Genomic DNA, 24,443 nt, shown 5'->3' with positions numbered 1-24,443 from the left:
TTAAATGCTTTAAAATTTTCATGACTAATGGTCCGATTACACAGGACTATTATTGGGCCGATTATTTAACCCCTTCTACCCCGCAGGTGTTCTTGACCTTTCGTTTTGTGCTCCGCGCCTTCCCAGTGCCATAACTTTTTTTTTGTTTTCTGTTCACATAGCCATATGAGTGCTTGTTTTTGCAGAACAAGTTGTACTCTCCAACGCCATCATTTAATATTGCATAGAATGTATTGGGAAGAAAAATTCCAGGGTTAAACAAACATTCCTATGAATGCTTGTTCCTGAATGTGCTGTGTAAACAGCGATCTGCTGGCCAGAAACAATGAATCTGTATGGGGACAAGCAACTGCAGTATTCATCACTCATCCCCATCCCCATGTAGTGCAGGTGACTGCTGCAGGCAGATCTCACCTCTTCGGACTGAGGCTGGATTAACATCTCCATTTCACTTTCTGTTCTTCTGATCCATCAGAAAACAGGGGAAAAAACTGAACAGGTGCTTGTTTAAAAACATGAAAATAAAGGAATCCTGTGCATCAGTTTATCAGTTATGCACATTTGGCATCCATCTCAGCCATTTCCATTTGTGTTTCTTTTATTTAAACGGGGAAAAAAAATGTCCTGCATACAGAAAAAAAGATCTCAGATGGAAATGGTTCAAAATGGATGCCAAATGTGCCAAACTGATCCACATGATCCATTTTTTATTTTATTTTATAGGATCCTGTTTTTTTTCTGTTCTTCTGATGGAGCAGAAGAATGGAAAATGAAACGGAGATTTGAATCAAGCCTAAAAGGCCATTTTCGGGAAGTTCCTTTAAGGAAACTGAGTGACATTTAGGATACTGTGATATTACTTCCATGTTAACTTTACTCCTGAGCTAATTAAAAGATCACTGAAATGATGTTAGCAGGTTGTTTTGTAGCAGGGCTGAAATGCAGTGCAAATGTTTTTTTGTGATAAAGTCAATTTTCATGGCAATGAGTTACTTTGCAATTAATTGCTATTCATTTGATCATTCTTCATAACAATTTACAGTTAATGCAAATTGCCGCCATAAAAAGTGGAGCAGCAAATTTTGTGAAAACCAAAATAGGTCTCAAAATTTTTGTCTATGACCATACACGACAATTGGGTTTTAATTGGTTATACCTTTTTAAGTTCCCAAATGCTTGTGTTATCAGCTCCACAGAATGAAGGATTTCGATTCATTGGATCATATTGGCTTGAACTTTTTAAACCTTTTTTAAAACACATAAAAAAAATAAAATAAAAAATTTAAATTCAGGAAGTTAAAAGCTCAGCTTTAACTTTGTTTCTATAAATCACAAATAAACATGGTCTAAATTTTATTCAAAGGATATGTGGCTTTAAAAATGATTAATTCCCATATGAATGGGATTCAGTAGACAATTCAAATGCGCTTAAAAAAATTAATGGAACTTAAAAGGGGTTCAACAAATAGTATTTATTATTTAGAGAAAGTTAATACAAGTCACCTACTAATGTATTGTTATTATCCATATTGCTTCCTTTGCTGGCTGGATTAATTTTTCCATCAGATTATACAATGTTCGTTTCCATAGTTATGACCACCCTACAAACCAGCAGCGGTGGTTGTGCTTGCACACTACAGGAAAAAGCACTGGTCTCTCTGCATTTCACTTTCTGTTCTTCTGATCCATCAGAAAACAGGGGAAAAAACTGAACTGCACTGGTCTCTCTGGTGGCCGGGATTGCACAGACTAGTGCTTTTTCCTATAGTGTGCAAAAACAGCCACCTCTACGGGATTGCAGGGGGGTCGTGGTCATGGAAACAAGCAGTGAATAATGTGATGGTAAAATGAATCAAGCCGGCAATGGAAGAAAGATGGACAATCACAATACATTAGTAAGTGCCTTGTATTAACTTCCTCTACATAGTAAATGCTATTTGCTGAATGAGACAATCCCTTTAAAGGGCTATTCCGGTTGGTTAAAGTTAGGGGATAGCTATCAGATCGGTGGGGGTCCTAATGCTGGCACCCTCACTGATCACAAAAACGGGAGCTCCATACCCCTGCAGCTCCCCCTTAAGAAAAAAGAAAGAAAAAAAAAAAAAGCAGACAGTTGCGCACACATGTTTGTGGCCGCTCCATTCATTTCTATTAGAGTTCCGGAGATGACCGAGTGCTGTACTCTGCTACGTCCAGAACTCAGATATTAATGGAGCAGCCGCCTGCATGTGTGACCGGCCGCTTAGTTCTTTTCAGGGGAAGCTGAGGGGGCACAGGGCCCCCATTCTCAAGATCAGTGGGGTCCCTGTGGATAGGGGATAACTTCAACCAACCGGAATACCCCTTTAACGTTTCCCTGCGCTTAAACAATTCATTCTTTATAATCGCCACTCTCATGCATCATTGGTCTCCAGTGACCAACACTGTGGACAGACAAGGAAACTAGTACATGAGCAGTCCTTCTGCAGAACTAAACCTCATGCACACGACTGTGCCGTTTTAATGCGGTCCGCAAACCGCAGATCCGCAAAAAACGGAACCCGCCAGTGTGCCTTCCGCAATTTGCGGAACGGGCGGCCCATTGTAGAAATGCTTATTCTTGTCCGCAAAACGGACAAGAATAGGACATGGTATATTTTTTTTGCGGGGCCACGGAACGGTGTAACGGATGCTGACAAGACAGCACACTGAGTGCTGTCCGCAACTTTTGCGGCCCAATTGAAGGGAATGGGTCCGCACCCGAGCTGCAAAAAATGCGGCTTGGATGCGGACCACAAAAACGGTTGTGTACATGAGGCCTTAGTCAATGGATGCAACTAACAGTTGGACCCTTGCTATATCGGTCGGCATTGCTGAAAAGCCAATGTGGGAATTAATCCCTCAGATGCCACGGTCAATATTGACTGCTGCATCCATGGGTTTGCAGAGAGAGCGGGCTCCCTCTCTCACCCCATCAGCCCCCCCGCATGCTGTGATGCGGGGGAAGGGGGGGGAGCAATGGCTGCCTAGGGGTCCACCAGCTACGGAGGCCTATAAAACAGAGTTCAATGCATTACAATACAGCATGTTCTACTGTAGGGGTACCTTACGGTCTCCTAAAAATATGACATGGCACCCAAAACCCATGCAAAATCTGTCCTTCAAAAACAATATAGCGCTCTTTCACTTCTGAGCCTTGCAGTGTGCCCATCCAGTAGTTTACAATTATATATGGGGTGTTTCTATAAACTGTAGAATCCGGTTAATAAATATTGAAGCTTTTTTTGCGGAAAAAAAAAAAGATTCAAATGGAAAATCTGCAAATAAAAAAAGTGAAATGTCACCTCCATTTTTCTTTAATTGTTGTGGAAAACCTAAAGGGTTTTCAACGTTTGTAAAATCTGTTTTGATTAAGGCTACTTTCATACTAGCGTTTTTGCTGGATTCGGCAGGGTTCAGCAAACACGCTTCCGTTACTGATAATACAACCATCAGGATCCGTTATGAACAGATTCGGTTGTATTATCTTAAAAGGGAACCTGTCATCAACTTTATGCTGACCTCACTGAGGGCAGTATAAAATGGTGACAGAAATGCTGATTTCAGTAGTGTGTTACTCATGAGCTAAAAGTAAGTGGTTGCTGAGAACCGGCATCATAATCATTGCAGCCCAGACCTTGAAAAAAAAAAAAAAAAAAGAGTCAAATCTACCTGAGAAGAGTCCTGGTTATCCATAATCTCCTGCTCTCCTCGTCCATCTGCTGATGATTGGCAGTTCTCTCCTAGAGAGAAAGGGAGAAAACTAGGTAGAAGACTGTCAGTCATCAGCAGGTGGGCAGGGAGAGCAGGAATTCATGAATAACCAGGACTCTTCTCAGGTGGCCGTGACTCTTTTCCAGGCCCAGTCTGCAATGATTGTGATGTTGGTTCTTGGCAACCACTTACTTAGAACTTATAAATAACAGACCGCTGAAATCAACTCGCCTGTCTCTACTTTATTCTGCAGTTAGTATGGGCAGCATAAAGATGATAGGTTCGCTTTAACATAGCCAAGATTATTCAGTCAGGAACTCCACTGAAAGTCAATGGAGGACGGATCCGTTTTCTATTGTGTCAGAAAGTGAGAGAGAAAACGGATCCGTCTTCGCTGACTTGCATTGTGGGTCATGACGGATACGTCTTGCTCCACATCCCATGACGGAAAGAAAACGGCAGCTTACTGCGGTTTGCTCTCTGGTATGAGAATGCAACCAAATGGAACGGAATGCATTTTGGAGTATTCTGTTCTGTTCAGTTATCCTATGATGGATCTCAATTCAGGAAAATAGAAACGCTAGTGTGAAAGTAGCCTAATTTAAGGGGAGTCATTTCTAAAATGGGTTAATTTACAACTGGTTTCAGCTATGTAAGCCCTACAAACTGACTTCATAATTGAGCTGGTTCAGGAAATTTTCTTGAAAATTTTAAAAATTGCTTCAAAATTAAAAAAAAGCTTTCTAAAATGATGCCAACATAAAGAAAACATATGAGGAATGTTAAGTAATAACTACTTTGTGAGGTATCAAAATCTGTCTTCAAACGGGATAAATTCAGATTTAGAAAATAGCACAATTCTCCAAAGTTTCCATAAATTTTGTATTTTTTTTTTTTTTACAAATAAAAGGTAAAATATATTGACTCAAATTGGACTACTAAAATTAAGTACAGTGTGCCAAGAAAAAACAGTCCCAGAATCGCTTGGATAAGTACAAGCATAGAAAGTTATCACAAAGTGACATGTCAGATTTACAAAATGTGTCTTTGTCTGGAAGTAGTTAAGAGTAAAATGTAGAGAAACATTTCCGTTGAAGCACATATTGATTTCAATGCCAAATGCCATCAGTTAGCCTGAATTATGCAATAACCTCCCAATAATTTTATTTTTAACTATGGAAAGCACAACAATGATTTACCTTGAAGAGATTGCTGATGTATCCATGAACCAGATGTAAGATTTTCTGAGGCATTCATATTAGTATTGGCTTCCTTGTCAGTGATGCTATTATCATCATCATCATCATCATCATCAGGTAAGTCATAAAAATGTTCCTCTTCATCATTTTCCTAAAGCAATGAAAACAAATTTCTAATTAAAAGCTATTTAACTTTTGGATTTATAAGTACACCAAAGGAATTAGGGTTGTCACGATACAAAAATTTTGATTCGATTTCTATACCATAAAAAAGAATTGCGATACTCGATACCACACGAAAAAAATAAAACACCAAAAAAGCCACGTGCATTCCGCATTTTATGGACCGTCCGGCCCATAATAGAACAGTCCTATTTTGTGGGGGACACTGACTAAAAAAATGGCGAATCGTAAGTGTTTTTTTTTTCTGTCATGGCATTTACCGTATAGGAGATATTTTTTAATATCTTAATAGTTGGCACTTTTTTGGGTGTGGCGATATGTAATATGTTTATTTTTTTATTGTTTATATATCTTATATTTTTACTTCCTATTAGCCCCCTTAAGGGCTAGAACCTGGGATCTTTTAATCCCTTGTCCTATTCACCCGAATAGAGCTCTATCAGGGTGAATAGGATCTTACACTGTCCCTGCTGCCCTGTGCACACAGAAGCAGGGATCATACTATAATACTTGATCTATGTTCTTATATGTTACTTTCTTTTTACTTGTTCTATACAAATGGAATGATGTAACTCCATCTGTATCAAAATACAAATAAACACATCATTTACACAGAAGCAGGGAGCTTACCAAGGCAGCCAGGGCTTCAGTAGCATCCTGGCTGCCATGGTAACCGATTGAAGCCCCGCGATTACACTGCTGAGGCTTCAATCAGAACTGTCACTGCGCCACCAATGAAGAGACGGGGAGGGGACCCTGTGGCCACTGCCATCAATGAAAATAACAATGGGTCATCAGTTATTATCGCATGTCATCACTGCAGCAAAGTTGGCGTTCGTCCACAGGACTGGCTGAAATAACAGGCAAGGTATGACCATATTTATGGTAAAAGCACATGCATGCAGCTAGTATTAGGCATTATTAAATTATGGGTACTGTTGTCCAATAGTTTAACAAGAATACTTCATGTTTACAACAAGTCCCCTGACCTGCATACAGACGCCACGCTTGGAACATCAATGGCCTCCATTAGTGTTGTGCAAAGCGAGCTCCGGATACTGTCTCCGTACAGAATTAGAATGTATAGGCTCCGAAGAGCCGAAGTAAGTTATTCGCGAAGTCGCGTGACTTTGTTGAATAACTTCGGTAGTTGGAGTGGAAAACCACTTTAAAACAAACTCGGCTTACATGACAAGAATCTGCTTAACTAATCATATGTCAAATAGTTGCAAATCCAATTAATGTATGAGATAGACAAGATCACAGTCTATAAAACGATAGTAGTCACATGTTCGAAGCTGTAGTGGATGGTGAGATATGGAGCCTGAAGGTCAAAAGTTCAAAACACTGTTACCCTTTTACTCGTCAGTGTATGTGTAGCAGTATACTGTCCTCCTCCGTGTTAATTACTTTACAGTTTAGTGTCATCTGCAAAACTTGATATTTTACTGTGCAAGCCTTCTACAAGATCATTAATAAATATATTGAAGAGAATAGGGCCCAATACTGACCCCTGAGGTACTCCACTAGTGACAGTGACCCAATCTGAGTGTGTACCATTAATAATCACCCTCTGTTTTCTATCACTCAGCCAGTTACTTACCCACATACAGACATTTTCCCCTAGTCCAAGGATTCTCATTTTATATACTAACCTTTTATGTGGTACAGTGTCAAATGCTTTGGAACACTCAACATATGACAATATGACATCCGTAGACTCCCCCCGGTCAAATCTAAAACGTAACTTCTCATAGAAACTGATTAAAGGGGTTGTATCACTTCAGTAAGTTGCATTTATCATGTAGAGGAAGTTAATACAAGCCACTTACTAATGTATTGTTATTATCCATATTGCTTTTTGCTGTCTGGATTCATTTTAACATCACATTATGCACCGCTTGTTTCCTTGGTTACAGACTACCCTGCAATCCATCAGTGGTGGTTGTCCTTGCACACTATAGGAAAAAGCGTCAGCCTCTCTGGTGGCCGGGACCATGGGAGCGCACATAGGCTAGTGCTTTTTCCTATATTGTGCAAGCACGTCCACCACTGATGGATTGCAGGGTGGTCTGTAACCATGGAAACATACAGTGTATAATGCGATAGAAAAATTAATCCAGCCAGCAAAAGAAGCAATATGGATAACAACAATACATTAGTAAGTGCCTTGTATTAACTTTCTCTACAAAATGCCAATTACTGAAGTGAGACAACATCTTTAAAATTAGTTTGACATGACGGATCCCTCATGAAGCTATGCTGATGCAGCGTTAAATGCCTATTTTGGACAGAGATACTCCAGAATAGCATCTCTTAGAAAATCTTCAAACGGTTTACCGACAACAGATGTTAAACCCTTTCTGACCAGGGCGGGTGTAGGAGATGCGCCCACCCTATCAGCAGCAGGGGCCTGGCAGTCACTGACTGCCAAGCCCCTGCTGAACACGCTGGCATCGGTGATAATACCAATGCAGGCACTTTAACCCTTTGTATGCTGTGTCAGCGCTGACTGCCGCATGTACACAAGTAAAAAAATAAAATAAAAATAAAAAAAGTGCCCTTTTCCCATAATTAATTCATATAAAATTGTAAAAAAATAAATAAAAATTTGTAAAAAATTAAAAACAAAGTCATGTCGGACTCATGGAAAAGTATTTACCGGTAAGACTAAATTAGGTTTTCCAGGACGTCCTCCATGACAGCGCACATGGAGCAATAACAGATAACTTTTTTAGGGAGGGACTACTGCATGTAAGACTTTACGTCCAAAAGCAAGGTCTGTATTAGAAGAGAGAGGTCTAATCTATAATGCCTACACAAAAGGTTTGAAAATGAGACCAGGTAGCTGCCCTGCAAATTTGTTCCACCATAGCATTAGCTCTTTCTGCCCAAGAAGCCGACACTGATCAGGTAGAATGGGCAAGATCTAAGTATATGCTTGCTGAATTGTTGATTTAATCCACCTTGCAATAGTGGACTTTGAAGCTTGCTTCCCTTTGTTCTTCCGCACAAATAGGGCTGACTCCTCCCTGAAGGGGCGACTGGCTTCTATATATCGTTTTACTGCCCGATGAACGTCCAGAGTATTAAAAAGCTGTTCTCTCACATTCCTTGGGTTAGTACAAAAAGAGGCGAGAACAATTTCCTGGCAACGATGAAAGGTTGAGACGACCTTTGGTATAAAAGCCGGGTCCAACTTTAAGATAATTCTGTCGTCCAGGATCTAATGGTTCAAATGGAGATTTACATAGTTCTTCTAAGACAAGTGACAACCGGATCCTTGAGACAGCACGAGTAAAGGTTTTTATACAATTGTGCTCTGCAAGAGTGAAGTCAAGAAACCAACTTAAAGGGGTTGTCGAACCTGATAAAGTCATAGTTATTGTGTATATGATGTTATTTTCAGTCACTTTGTAATGTACTTCTATTTTCTATATGGATTCTCTTCCCAGTTTCCTTTCATTATAGCTTCCTTTAGACCCTGCTCGTCTCTAGGGGTTACGGCCACTGCTGGAATGCCCTTGCGGTGGCCTTTTGGTGGCTGGGAATCGCGGGAGCGAGCGTACATAGAGAGGCCAGTGTATGTGCATTCGCTCCCGTCCCCGGCCACCTGGTATGTATTCTTGGATTAGCTCCTGCACCTGGCCACCTAGTTCTTCTATAGAACAGCCCTGAAGCTGTTCTGTACAGTTATGCTAGGAGGTTAAATAGTATAACAGGTTCGGGGATTGCCCAATTAGCCCCGAACCTGTAATATACAGATCGCAAGTGCCGGCTGTCATCTTGTGAAAGATGACTGTATGAAAGCTTCAGATCTGACCTGAAAGTTTCATGCAGTCGCTGGCAGTGCAATATACGTGTCCTGGTAACCTCATCAGGAGACAGACATTACCGCTTGCTGGGACCCACTGTTATCTCTATATGCAAATATATAGTTAACAATGTGCAATGTGTGAGTGCGCATGGAGAGGCAAGGATTACTATCAGGAGGAGAAGCCCCGCCCAGCTCCAGCTCAGAATGAAGCCCAAAGAGCAGCAGAGATGCCGGGATGGTAGAAGGTGAGACAACCCCTTTAAGGCCGATATTTGAACTGTTATTGTACTGGGTCAAGACCCATATCAAAACCTTCTTGCAGAAACTCTAGAATGTCCTGTATGGAAGGAGAGTCCGAAACCTTCTGCAAGCACAGATACCAGGAACAATTTTTTTTTTCAAATCTTCACATAGATGGCTGAAGTGACTCTTTTGTGGCTCTGAAGCATAGCAGATATAACTTTTTTCGACAGCCCTCTGGATTCTCAGCATCTGCTTTTCAGAATCCAGGCTGTCAGTTTCAATTCGTGCACTTGTGGATGGTATATAGGCCCTTGAGACAATAGGTATTTTTCTGGGGAAAGAACGGTACCTCCAATGCTAAGTTTTCTAGAACTGGAAACCAGCTCTGTTTCGGCCAATGTGGAGCTACTAGGATCAGAGCAGTTTTTCTGATCTCAGTTTTTTTTTTTTAAGACCAACCCAATCAGAGGAAACAGGGGAAAGGCATAAGCCATATACATGTCCCATTTTTGAGAAAAGGCATCCACTGCCAGTGGTCTGTCCCAGGGGTTTAGTGAGAAGAAACAGGGAAGATAGGAATTCTTCCGTGTTGCAAAAAGATCCACTTGCGGCGTTCCTCCATCTTCTGCAAAGTAGATGAAAAGTTTCCTTCTTGAAACACCACTCCCCTGGTTGTATGGAGTATCTGCTTAAAAAGTCCACGGTAACATTTTGTTCCCCTTTTAGGTGGACTGCTGAAATTGACAGAACATTTTTGTCTGCCCAGCTGAAAATCTGTGCTGATAGATGCTGAAGGGGTGGGAGTTTTGATCCCCATTGATGCGTCAGAAAGAACACTGTTACAATGTTGTCCGAGAGAACTCGAACATGATGACCTTGTAGTAGATCTGATTTTAGAAAGATCTCCAAGACTACTTTTAACTCCTGGAAATTTGATTATTTCTGGGACAGTGTGTGATCCCACTGGCCCTGGAAGTAAGAGTCCTGTATCTGGATGCCCGAGCCTGACTTGCTGGCATCTGTTGTCACTATAATCTGAAGTTCTGAAGTCCAAGGAATTCCTACGAACAATTCTCTGGATCTTTCCACTACAAAAGACTCCGGTTACAGAGTCTGGGATGCAGAGTTTTTGATCTAAAGTCTTCAGATCCCGATTCCAAAAAATTTGGATTGTCTTCTGCAGGGGTCTTGAGTGGAACTGACTCCAGGGGACCATGGAAATGCAAGATGTCATTAATCCCAGGATTTTCATGGCCGATCTTATGGACCAGACCTTTTTCTTCTGGAATAAGGAGATTTCCTGGCACATTTTTACTTGTTTTTCTATTGGAAGGAATGAATGTTGTTTCCCCGAATCCAAAAGTGTACCTAAGAAAATCTTCCTCATTTCTTGAACCAAGTTTGATTTTTCTAGGTTGATGATCCACACTAAGCGAGAGAGGCTGGACAGGGTGTATTCCAGCTGTTCTCTTAGCATTGTGGCAGATGGAGCTGTCAATAGGAAATCGTCCAGATAATGTATTATTCTTATACTCTTTACTTCTCAACCAGGACATCACCTCTGCCACTATTTTAAAAAATATCCTTGGAGCCGAAGATAGGCCGAAGGGAAGGCACTGGAACTGTAGAAGGGATGAGTTTTTTGAACTGCAATCTGAGATATTTTTGATGGTCTGGGAAAATTTGCACATGATAATAGGCATCTTTTTTATAAGGAAAATCTTTGAGTAGTGACCCAGACCTATCACTTCTGGAGGAACAGCCCTGATGTCTTGAAGTTTCAGAAGTTTCTCGAGATCTAAAAGTATTGCAGAGATCTGTTCTGGTTGAGCGAAATTAGTTATTACAATTTTTTGGGGAGGAGGGCATAAGAATTCTATCTTGTATCCGAATTGTATAATTTTTAAAATCAAAAGTATTGCAAGTAATCTCTTCCCATTGTGGAACGAAGGATTTTAATCTCCCTCCCACAGGAAGAATGTCAATGTTTCTGCTGTGAAGGGTTGGGATTAAGGAAAAAAAAAAACTACCCTTGCCTCCCTTTAGGGTAACTCCATCTTCCCGACTTACCTTTGCCCTTGTAAGAATGGGGCGTATAACGGGGACCAGGCTTCCGAAAGTACTGGGATTTTTTACTTTTGTCTTCAGGAAAACCTTTCTTTTTATCCGTAGCCTTTTCTAGAATTAAATCTAAAATAGGACCGAAAACATAGGTACCGGAAAAGGGAATGGTGCACAACTTGTTTTTTGACAGAATATCTCCTGACCAGGTCTTAAGCCACAACGCTAGTCTGGACTTTAGATAGAAAGCTGCCTCTGGCCGCGAATCTTATGGACTCTGCCGAAGCATCAGAGAGAAACGCTGTGGCCATCTTCTATAGTGGAATGGACTCTAAAATATCTGCCTTTGGGGTTTTAATTTTTAAATGGTTCTCAAGCTGTCACAGCCACAAAAAAAGTCAACGAGACACTGAGGTGGCGGCAATATTCGTGTTAATGCAGAAGATACTTCCCAGGATTTTTTAAGAAGACCATAAATTTTTCTATCCATAGCATCTTTAACTGCGAGGAATCTTCAAAGGGCAAGGTGTTTTTTTCGATTACTTTTGCAATGGGTACGTTTATTTTTGGGGTCTCTACTGATAGTTTTGTATCTTCAGCATAAAAGGCTAAACGGTTTTTAAAATCACGAGCCTTAAATTACACAGCTTTTTTCCCCGCTTCCTCCCATTCCTCCAAAATGAGAGACTTAAAATTTTCATCAACAGGAAATATCTGCAAAGTTGCTCAGCGTAGGAATCCGCCAGCTTCTTATTACATGTAGCACATCTTTTAACTCTTTTTTGGTTCAGATAGTGTTTTATGAATCTCTATCATCCTAAAACTACATAAGGAAATACAGCTTTCTAGGTGAACATAAGAAGTTCATCAGACAGAGTCATATTTAGATATAACATACAAGCCCCGGGGCAGAAGGGTCTGAACTCGGCACGGACCGACCAGACACAGGTCCTTCCATGGAGAGAGATACACAACACTGATCACTTACCAGATATTATAGTCCTGCCTCCGTTAATCTGCGCCTTCCTAGTGTGCCCCCGGCAATTCCGGAATGGATCTGCCCTCAGAATGGGATCCATTGGTTGCTTACCCAGGCCTGTCCGTCCTCTCGCCGAATCTTGCGAGAGGACTTCACAGGCGCGCTCCTATGCTGGAATACAAGCAGGGGCCCGCCTCCAACATGGCAACGCACATACACGTGGAGCCACCGGAGGAAGAAGGGACAAAGCGCCGCACGAAGCCAAGAGCCTCCAACGTAGGAGGAAGCAGACATTGCAACCAGACCCGGTGGCATTCATAGATACCTTGAGGGGTGCTAGCTGGCCAAAGAAAGAAAGGAAGGGGAGGCAGGACCCCCCGATCCAACCTGGGCCTTTAAAATAGATAACATTTTTCTCATATAACAGAACCTCTCTGTTACTCCCAACCTAATGGGACAGGAAGAACGCTGGCATTGGAGAGGAGGGAGGGGCTTTTAACCTCTCTGTGCTACCTGTCCCTTTAGGGCTGTTTCACATGAGCGAGTCCATTGCAGGAATCACGCTCCGTGTGTGAATTTGATCCTCTGCTCTGGACTTGCAGGAGCGCACGGCATTATCATGATTTATAATGCTATGAGCCTCTGCTTGACCTTATTTCTACAGAATCATACTGACAGCTTTAGGTCACTATGATTCTGTGGAAAAAAGGCCATGCAGAGACACATTATAAATGATAATGCCATGCGCTCCTGCAAGTCCAGAGCAGAGGATCACACACACACGGAGCGCGATTCCCGCAATGGACTCGCCTGAGTGAAACAGCCCTTAGAGGTATAAAGGACATCCTCCACGTGTGATGTAAATAAGGAGGTCCTGAAAATATTCATATTAGGTATTGCCGCCTCCGTATTGATCGGCTCTAACTCTAAAAATAACATGATGCACCCCATCAGATGAACACAGTAAAAAAAAAAAAAAAAAACATTGCCAAAACAGCCATTTTTTGGTCACCTTGCTTCACAAAAAGTGTATTAGAAAGCGATCAAAAAGTCATATGTACCCCGAAATGGTACTAATCAAATAATCATCTCATCCCAAAAAAAATATGAGACCCTACATAAGACAAATCTTTTAAAAAATAAAATATGGCTCTCTGAAAATGGGAACACAAAAGCAATATATTTTTCTTTTCAAAAATGCTTTTACTGTGTAAAACTTAAAGTTTAAAAAAATATATACATATTAGGTATTGCCACATCTGTAACCACCAGCTCTATAAAAATATCACATGATAAACCCTGTCAGGTGAGTAATGGGAAAAAAGTTGAGAAATTCAAATTTCGAAAATTTTGAATTTGTTCATATTTTTGGTAATTTTATTAAATAAATGAAGGTGAAATATATAGACTCAAAAATATACCATTGTCATGAAGTACAATGTGGCACGAGAAAATCTCAGAATGGCTTACCTTATTTTTCGCCCTATAAGACACACTCCCCCCCCCCAAAGTGGGGAAAAAATAGCAGTGCGTCTTATGGGGCGAATGCTGCATTTTGCCGAATTTTCAATGATACGCCGCGGCAGGTGTATCAGCTGAGAGGGAGGAGGGGCTGGGGGCCGGCATCTGCTTTTATAATGACAGCGGGGCCCGTGCAGTGACTGTATTCTTCTACACGGGCCCCACTCACTGTATATAATCGTATCTGTAATTGTAGGCATTGTTAATGTATACAAATTCTGGGTAATCAGCACCTGTATTACGGTACTTACAAGCGCTCAGTAGCAGAGAGGAGGGAGGACGGGGGCTGGCAGCATGAGTCACTACGTCATGCGCCCACGCCGCCTGCTTCATTCATAAAGTGGGCGGCGCAGGCGCGTGACGTAGTGACTCATGCTGCCAGTGCCCGGCCTGCCTCCAACGGGCCCCGCTGTCATTATAAAACCAGATGCGACCCCCACTTATGCTATGTGTCATCCACAGATCCCCTCCATAACAGTGTCCCTGTAGTGTGAATGACCCCCAATACAGGGGGTGGGGGCCCCACGCCTCTGTATTGGGGGTCAATCACACTACAGTGACACTGTTATGGAGGGGATCTGTGGATGACATAGCATAAGATGCTATGTGTCATCCACAGATCCCCCCATAACAGTGTCACCCACAGATCCCCCATAACCGTGTCCTCAACAGATCCCCCATAATAGTGTCATCCACAGACCACCATTAGTTCAAAACCCACCAAAAGCACACTTTTTGGTTCAAAATATTTTTTTTCTTATTTTCCTCCTCAAAAACCTAGGTGCGTCTTATGGGCAGGTGCGTCTTATAGGGCGAAAAATACGGTAGATAAGTAAACCACATAAAGTGACACGAGGTCAGATTTGCAAAAAATGGCCTGGGCAGCAAGGTGAAAACAGGCCTGGGGTAGAAGGTGTTAAACTTACCGGTCTATAGTTTCTGGCCTCTGTTTTTGACTTTTTTTTTATATTGGCACCATAATTGTTAAGCGCCAATCCTAAAGAACACTCCCTGACATTATAGAATCCTTAACCCCTTCAGGACCCTGCCATTTTTCACCTTAAAAGGGAACCTGCCATGTGGATATTTGATTATAATCTAACTAATTATATACAATCATTAACTACTAAAAAGTACCTTAGATGTATTCACTTACTGGTGTGACAGATGGTTAACTCATAATATACACACAAAGATGCCGCATGCTAATGAGCTGATTTGAGTCCAGCGTATATTTAATTCAGAGCTAATGCCACTCCCCTGCCCACCTGCTGCTGATTCATATGGAAAATAACTGTCAATCAGCAGCAGGTAGGCGGGGAGAGTCAGGAGCTCATGAATATTCAGGAGTCATCATTATCAGCTGGAACTTTTCAATACAAGATGTTGGCAGATTGACTGGGTCAATGAAAGAAAGTGACCCAGCATTCTGCTAAGAGAATCAGTCACTTATTTATGTTGCCCTTAGTTAGGACACCATAAAACTGGTGACAGGTTCCCTTTAAGGACCAGGAAATTTTTGGGAAATCTGACGTGTCACTTTATGTGGTGATAACTTTAAAACGCTTTTACTTATCCAAGCCATTCTAAGAATGTTTTCTCGTCACATATTGTACTTCATGACAGTGGCAAATGAGTCAAAATATTTTATTTTTATTTATTAAAAAATACCAAATTTACAAAAAAAAACAATTTTAATTTCTCAGCTTTTAAAACCGATAGTGATACCTCCTAAAATAGTTATTTTACATTTCTCATATGTCTACTTGGATCATTTTGTAAATGACATTTTCTTTTTTTGGGACATAAGAAGGCTTAAAAATTTCCAAAACCCAATTTATAAGGACAAGTTCAGGTCTGAAGTCACTTTGTGGGGCTTACATAATAGAAACCACCGCAAAAATTACCCCATTTTAGAAACTACGCCCCTCGAGGTATTCAAAACTGATTTTACAGACTTTGTTGACCCTTTCAACAAGAATTACAAGGAAAATGTAGATAAAATTTCTTAATTTCACTTTTTTGGCAGATTTTCCATTTTAATCCATTTTTGCCTGTGGATGGCACTGCTATGGGGGGCGCCTGTGGATGGCACTGCTATGGGGGGCGCCTGTGGATGGCACTGCTATGGGGGGCGCCTGTGGATGGCACTGCTACGTGGGGCGCCTGTGGATGGCACTGCTACGTGGGGCGCCTGTGGATGGCACGACACTGCTATGGGGAAGGGGTCTGTGGATGACAGATAAATAGCATCTTATGCTATTTGACATCCACAGATCCCCCCCATAACAGTGTCAGCCACTGTGAATGACCCCCAATACAGGGGCTCGGCAGCGGGGGCCCAGTGCAGTCATTGTATTCCATTGCACCGGGCCCAGCTCACTGTACTAATGGTATCTGTAACTGCAGGCAGGCAATGGTTAACTATACATATGTTCGATCCAGCACTGAGCAGCCTGTACTTACGATCATAGCAGGCTGGATGCTGGAAGCAGGGTGGGCGGCCACTGGCAGCGTAACTTTCTACGTCACGTGCCTGCGCCGCCTGCTTCATTCATAAAGTGGGCGGAGCAGGCACGTCACATAGGAAGTTACGCTGCCAGTGCCCGCTTGCCCGCCCAGCCTCCTGCATCCAGCCTGCTATGATCTTAAGTACAGGCTGCTCAGTACTGGATTGAACATATGTATAGTTAACCATTGCCTGCCTGCAGTTACAGATACCATTAGTACAGTGAGCGGGGCCCAGTGCACTAGAATACAGTGACTAAAGGCCGGCCCCCAGCCCCTCCTCGCTGATACACACATCGGCCGCGCTGTGCAGCTTGCGGTCGGCGGTGTATCAGTGTAAAAATGGCAGCCTTCGCCCCATAAGACGCACCGCCATTTTCCTCCCACTTTTGGGGAGGGAAAAAGTGCGTCCAATAGGGCGAAAAATATGGTAGTTTAAGGGTGTGCACACTAATGCAACCATATTTTCTTTTTATTTTTTTTTCTTCCCTCTATCTAAAAGATTTCAGTTTGTTTTTCAATTGAGTGGTACAGTTTATAGGTCACATTAAAGGTGGAAAAAGTTCTGAAATGATTTCTCTTTGTCTCATTTTTTTTTACATCACAGAACAGAGGTGTGAAGACTTTTTATATCCAAAATTAATATATATTATATACATGCCATTACTTAAAAATGTAAAAAATTTTTGTGGGCATTTGACTTATTTCTTGTGACTGTACACCTTTGCTGTAACCATGGACGTAGCTATAGTAGAATCAGGTAAGTGGCTGCTATGGGGCCTCACTCATAAGGAGCCCGCCCAGGACTCCCGCAGCAGTATTAGTCCCGCCGACTTTCATCTCATGTGTTTGGCCATCTTTACACTCCAAAAATTGTCCAATCCATGAAGTGTCAATTATTTCATGGGTGGGTTTACTAAAACAGTCATATCAGAAGAGCTGACAGTCCTCTATAGCTGCATTTAAAGTATTCAATAAATACACAAAAAAAAAAAAAGTTAACTAAAACCAGTAGGTTCATGTACCCAAAATACATACCCCATTTTCATGCAATAAAACCTTTAATCCGGGCTTTAATCTAAAAATCTCGGATACCAGGTATAAGGCTCCACAGATAAATGATGGCTTTTGGCCACATGTGACTTGTAGCAACCTCTTCACAAAAGCTTTCACCCGTCTCAATACAACATCAGCTTTCATTGATTTGAAGAGAAGATTGAGGAACATTGTCTGCTTGGAGCCCTGTGATAATCCAGGATCTAGAAGCTTTCTGTTAATTGAAAAAGTACAGTTAACACAGTCGTAACAACCTGGTATGTCAACTCTGGAAAAGTTCCAGATTAGCTTACTCTATATCCAAGACAATATATTCACATGGTAAAGCTACATCTTACGACCTTTCCTTACATAATATTCTAGCAAGTCTCCTGCATAAATCGTATTTCAGCAGGACCTTTCTATATAGCTAGGGCATAGCATTTACCCTGTGAAAACCAATTTTTATTACAGGAAGAGCTGCTGCACAGCAAGTAAAGGTTAGGCTGGATGGGGAATAAACAGAATAGGACCACAAGGTCTTTCCAGTCTGCCCTTCTTTTCTTACCTAACTTATGGTACTTTCACACTTGCAGCAGGACGGATCCGACAGGCTGTTCACCCTGTCGGATCCGTCCTTCCGCTATTTTGCCGTGCCGCCGCTCCGTCCCCATTGACTAATGGGGACGGGGCGGAACTCCGGCGCAGCACGGTAGTGCATGGCGAAAGGCCGCTGGACTAAAAGTCCTGCATGTCCAACTTTTTAGTCCGACGGCCTCTCACTGCGAACTGCCGTGCTGCGCCGGAGCTCCGCCCCGTCCCCATTATAGTCAATGGGGATGGAGCGGCGGTCCGGCGAAATAGCGGAAGGACGGATTCGACAGGGTGAACAGCCTGTCGGATCCGTCCTGCCGCAATGTGAAAGTACCCTTAGGCTAGACGTGTGTTTATCACAGGCATGTTTAAATGCACTTGCTATCAATTTCCCAACCACGCCTGAACTACTCTTCAGGTGTAAAAATAAAAAAAAATTAAAAAATCCTGCAATTTTAGATTGTGCCCCCTTCTTCTTGTGTCGATTTTGCTTTTATTAAAAACATTCCCCTCCTGAACCTTATTTGTGTTTTTAACATATTTTATGGTTTTGATCATGTCCTACCGTTTGCTTCTTTCCTCAAGGCTATACAGATTAAGGGGGTCATTTACTACCAGATATATGCCAGTTTTCTGGAGTATATGCAGCGCAAAGGTTATTTGCGCCTCAATCTTGGACTTTTCCCCGTTGACGCCAGGTCTAAAAAAGGGGGCGTGAGATGGGCAAGGTAAGGATCAGCAGGCACGTCTCATTCATCATTTTCTATGCATGTTTTAGGCGTAGAAAATATTCTAAATTTAAGCTAGCAAGGTAGCCGGACCCTCTTCATAACTTCGGCAGTTCCACTACAAATGCCGGTCTTAATAATGTATAGAGCGGAGGACATGGGTTGCTAGATGGCCGCTAGCACATCCGCAATCCCCATAGCTCTGTGTGCTTTTATTGTGTAAAAAAACCAATTTGATACATATGCAAATTAACCTGAGATGAGTCCTGTACGTGAGATGAGTCAGGGACAGGACTCATCTCAGGTTAATTTGCATATGTATCAAATCGTTTTTTTTACACAATAAAAGCACAGAGAGCTATGGGGACTGGGTATTGCGGATGTGCTAGCGGCCATCTAGCAACCCATGTCATCAGCTCTATACACAAAATCCCGGTGAGAGGTTCCCTTTAAGACCCTCCACCATTTTTAAAGCCTGCTTTTGCACCCATTCCATTTTATCTGTATTTTTGTAGGTGGGGTCTCCAGAACTGGATGCAGATGCGGTCTCACTACTAGCTCTCTATAAAGTGGGATCACAATCTCTCTCCTCCTATTGGTTATACCTCTAGCTTCCCAGCTGCCTGCCCACAGTGAACCCGACCATTGTGATCCCACTTATCACCAGAACGGAGGGGTCCTTGTCTATATCGGCTGCAGGACAACGGTTCAGTCCCCTACTGATCTAGCATTTATCAACTGTTCAGTGGCTAGGCAATAAATATTTGGGCAGAAAGACATGTAACTACAGGAAATATTTATGTAAACTGAATATTGTATATATTACTCATTAAAAATTCTTAAATAAAAAATACTTATGAGTAAAATGTGGCTCTATTGCATAAGCAAGCATATCTTTGGTATACATTTTTCTTTTCAAAACATCAATACTGTATGCAAAAGGTTGTCTATGCTACATCTACATCTTTTTCACCAATTGACAGATGCTTCTTTTCCCCTTATCTGGATACTGCACTGTAACCATTACTGTTCAGGAGACAGATATGCCTACATCGACTAAGCAGTTTTTAAATATGGTGCCCTGTATAAGAGCAGAACATTACAGGGCCAGGTTCACTCTACTATTAACCCAAACAGCTCAATTATTCACGGTATTTATGTGGGCAATCACACAACTGTATTTTTGGCCCACATTCGATCTGCATTTTTTGGCGGGTCAGATGAAGACTCATTCACTTTGATGGGGCCACTAAAAATGCGGACAGCACTCAGAATAAACTGCTTCGTTTAGCTTCTGGAGCTTTCATGTTTCATGCTGTTCTGTAATATATCCACCACACATGCACAATCAAAGTTGAACTTTGATTTGGTCATATATCAGCTTAGAACATCATTCTAGAGAGGTAAGAGAGGGGCTGGAGACCAAGCCAGTCAGCCAGTGTGAGGGATTTATCACACAACAGCTCTCTGCAGTCACTATATAGTGTGAAACTTAAAGGGACACTGACAGGCCCTATAAACAAATTTAGATATTCCTATGCAGTCATAGGTCTATTAAAGTGTATTCCAATGATATAAGAGTACCCCTTGTCCGCATTGTAAACCATGTAAAAACAACTTTATATTCATCTGTCAATCACCTTCCTTTGTTCCCAAGAGGCGGTTTTTCCCCTACCTTCGTGCCCAGCCGCGCCCCAACTGTCGTTTCCTACCGCCGTCCAGCTCATTATTATCCACTGTCAGATCCCGCGCATGCCCGATATAGACTTATGGGCATCGGCCTCAATCGGACCATCTGTGCATGCACTGGATACCTCTATCCGGCACCCTCCCAAGCCTGAAATTTAATGCGTCTGCGTCCCGTTTTCTTCTATGCGGCTGCTCTCTGTGTCTCCTGCTGCGACAGTTGGGGCTCGGCTGGGCACGAAGGTAGGAGAAAAACCGCCCCTTGGGCACAAAGGAAGGTGATTGACAGATGAATATAAAGTTGTTTTTACAAGGTTTAAAATGCGGACAGGGGGTACTCTTATATCATTGGAATACACTTTAATAGACCTAGGACTGCATAGGAATATCGAAATATGTTTATAGGGCCTGTCAGTGTCCCTTTAAGCTGCAGAAGCCAAACAAAGGAAATATTAAAACATCTTAATATTAACCTATTACAAAGGGTTTTAGACATGGTGGGTGGGGACTAGCTACCATCCACTGCACACAGAGTAGAGAAGTTGCTTACTAAGCTTTTCTTACTCACTCAAAAGTATGCGCCAGGTCTATGGAGGACATTACAGATAGGTAGTGACCTGTACCGGTTGTGAATTTAGCACTTTTGCCGAGATATAAACCTCCTGTATAGCTGTGCAGTCTGTTTAGTGTCTTTTTCAGTCCTGTCTCATTCATGCTGCTGCTTACTCCTAACCCCCTCACCTCTCCATAGACTTGCATTTACATATGTAATATAGTCCTCCAGAGGAGCTAGTCCATCTCAAGACAAAACTGAAAAGCAAGTAGCAAGGGGAATGGGGGTGGGGGGGGGGGGGGGGGGGGTTAACAGCTCATAACATGAGAACTGGACATTTCTCACTGAAAGCATAATCCAGTTTCTTGTGGTTGCTTTTACTATTGATTTATGTAAAGTTGTGTGAAAGTACAGTGGAAAAATCTTACAAAACTACCTGGCAAATTCTAAAATTAGGCTGCCAAGGGCAACTCAACAGAGCAGCAGCAAGCATTTTACTTTTAAAAGTCTTCCCAAAAAGCAGAGGAATTCCCTCTCATGCCGAGATACAAAACTGAATGGATAAAAACATAAGATAATACAAGGCAAATCTAAATCTACCAGAAGGAGCTATATTGCTTACCTATACAAAGCGGCAAAGTACCTATTAGACACAGTCTGTTGGGAATCCATGACTTGGAACAGAAGCATTAGGATCTGCACCCCGGTGTTGAAGTTTACAACATGCAGGATTTTGAACAGGGTATCTAGCTGCTCTTTCACCTTTTCACTTCCTATGTTGGCATAGGGATATGCTCTATTAACCCCAGTCAATAAAGCCCTCAAAATTTTGGTGTCAATTTCTTTTTTCTTTATGCAAGCCCGAAAAAAACAAAAATAAACTGTAATGAGTTGATTTGCTAAATCTGATTCTTCGTGGGAGAACATCATCTGATTCAAAAAGCAAACGCCGTAGTACTGAGCTTTCTCCTCGATGTTAGGCCGATACAGGAGTCGTTCTACTTCTAGACAAACGACTACTTTCATGTTTGGATGTTTATTCAGTAACATCTCGAGTAAATAGGAGGCTTTAGTGGCTACTCTATACTGTGGGTCCCCAAGTTTATTGACCAACAAGACTAGAAGGGTCTTCTCCTCTTCAGGTTTATTACAGAGAAGTTCATGAATCACATTCAGGGATTTTGCTTTAGTCGCGATCAAACTGTCATGCGTCAAGGTCTCTAACACCTTGACAAATTCTGCCACATGCAATTTCAGCTGCTCTTCGAAATACCACAATATGAGGCGGCGGTCTCTGGCATCTCTGTTACCACTGGAAATCTCTTCAAGTTTATCAAAGGGATGCTGGACAAAAGTGTGAAGTTTGCGATTGTCAGGCAAAAGGTCAGACTGGAGCAAATCTTTAAAGGTATCCAATGCCATGATGTTTTGTCGTTTGCTGCCTTTTTTCCTAATCAAGTTCACAAGGTTTTCTACAAACTGTAAAGTATGAACGGGGGCATCCTGGATAAGAACGATCATTGCAGCCATTCTGTCCGCTAATGTGCCCGTTGACACAACAGTTTTCATCCACACTGTGTTAGCCCCTTTACGGAGCTCTTTCTTATTGTTATACACATTTACCTCATGTTCGTATAGTTTCTCAGCCAAAGCTTTGTATTTCTTTACATCATCTTCATTCTGGGAATGCATTGTAAACTCTTTAGTATAGTCATGGTCAAACCACTTTCCTCCAGGTTTCAAAAGCAGAGTTGACCGTCCTGTGAACTCAAAGACAGGCTTCCCCTTGTTCTTACAGGCCACACTTCTCACGTTGCTCTCCTTTTTTGAGACATTAGATTTTTCCTTTCCCTCTTTGTCTTTCCCATTTTGTATTTCATTTGACACATTCCCTTTATTGGCCACGTTCTTCTCTTTCGTAGAGATTTTAGTTTCCTTTTTCTTTTCTTCATGTTCAGTAGGATCATCATCTTGTTCTAGTACTTCTTTGCTTATTTTGTGGATGCCCAACTGTTCTATGAATGCCTTCAATTCACCGTCCTCTAGATCATCAATTTCACCTTTCTTGCCACTGTCCAATAATTCACCTGTATCTTGCAAGCCAGCAAGCATTACATAATCTTGCTAAATGTGGGGGGAAAAAAAAGGTAAATCAAGTATTAATGTCTAAAATGCATGTATTATGAATTCTTATGGTATATGCAATAAACACAATTTAGAACATTCTATGTACAGAACTACATCTTGTTAAAATCAATGATTAGGTCACAAGATCATATTGATATATGTGATAACGTAACCTGAGTAACGATAATGCACATCTAGAGAAAGGCGAGAACTGTAGCTCTCCAGCCATCGAAATCTACCCCGACAACTGCTGTTCACCCAGGAATACAGAGAACATGAAAATAAATCTTCTGTACTGTAGGACAGGTCACCAGTATCTGATAGGTGCAGGACCCCCACTGATCAGCTGTTTGAGAAGGCGCGGGCGCTGCTGTCAGTGTACATTATATAGCGGCTGTGCTGGTATCGCACTCAACCCCATCCACTTCAATGGGGCGGAGTGCAATAGCAAGCACAGCCGCTATATAATGTACAGTACTGTGCTTGGTAAGCTGTGAGAAGGCGCTGCATTCACAGGAGCACCGATGCCTTCTCAAACAGCTGATCGGTAGGGGTCCCAAGCGTCAGACCCACACCGATCAGATACTGATGACCTATCCTGAGGATAGGTCATCAGTATTAGGCTACGTCTACACGACGACATTTGGTTAAAAAAATTGTTGCGCGACATTAGTGCAATGGCAGTCTATGGTGTCGCACTGCAACATGCTGCGACTGGATTTTTCTGCGACTGTTGCGTCACAGTATGTTGCAGTGCGACACCATAGACTGCCATTATAAAAATTGCCACGCGACATTAGTGCAACAAAATGTTGTGCTACAAATGTTGCAGTGTAGTTGTACCCTATCTGTCGTGCGACAAATGTCGTCGTATAGACGTAGCCTTAAAATCTCAGAAAAGCCCTTTAACTGCATCATAGTGTGTTCAGACCGGGAAATACACTCCATGTGATGACTGCATTTCCCAGATGGAACACTACAGCTCTAATCCAAACCCACAGCCCCATAATGATCTTTGATGCTCTGTGCTCAAACTAGGGTCTACTATAATGTACTCAATAGATCTGTGGTCCTGCATGAACCAACAGCATCCTAATGGTCCATTCACATGTCCGAAATGCGGAACGGAATTGCGGACCCATTCATTTCTATGGGGCAGCACGATGTGCTGCCCGGATCCGGAATTGCGGATCCGCACTTCCGGGTCTGCAATTCCGTTCCCCTAAAAAAATAGAACATGTCCTATTCTTGTCCGGACAAGAATAGGCATTTTCTATTAAGTGCTAGCGATGTGCGGTCCGCAAAATACGGAACGCACATTGCCGGTGTCCGCAAAACACACACGGACGTGTGAATGGAGCCTAAGTCATTAAAGGAGGTTTCCAACCCCTATAATGACCACATTCCCAATGCCCCTCATACAGATTATACTTACCACACTCCCGATGTCCACATAGCCACCAGTGCATCTCCTTGA

The 24,443-nt window shown here is 42.1% G+C and overlaps 1 protein-coding gene across 2 annotated transcripts in view; it reads right to left on the bottom strand.

Moving 5' to 3' along the window:
- Window positions 1-24,443, bottom strand: part of CEBPZ (CCAAT enhancer binding protein zeta) — a 90,482-nt gene that overhangs the window by 65,009 nt on the left and 1,030 nt on the right. For both annotated transcript variants that reach the window (XR_005778455.1, XM_040429429.1), the window contains exons 2-5: window positions 21,462-22,963; window positions 17,282-17,513; window positions 4,932-5,082; window positions 1,157-1,245 (exon numbers count right to left, since the gene is read on the bottom strand). Coding sequence is in view for 1 of the 2 variants with exons in the window: in XM_040429429.1 (XP_040285363.1) it covers window positions 1,157-1,245; window positions 4,932-5,082; window positions 17,282-17,513; window positions 21,462-22,963 (1,974 nt within the window). In the remaining variant the exon portion in view is untranslated. The remainder of the gene's footprint in view (window positions 1-1,156; window positions 1,246-4,931; window positions 5,083-17,281; window positions 17,514-21,461; window positions 22,964-24,443) is intronic.

This window comes from Bufo bufo, chromosome 4, assembly GCF_905171765.1.
Source record: "Bufo bufo chromosome 4, aBufBuf1.1, whole genome shotgun sequence".
In the NCBI taxonomy this organism is placed as follows: Eukaryota; Metazoa; Chordata; class Amphibia; order Anura; family Bufonidae; genus Bufo; species Bufo bufo.
Note: the sequence above shows the minus strand (reverse complement) of the source record. Positions and strands in the feature narration are given on the sequence as shown.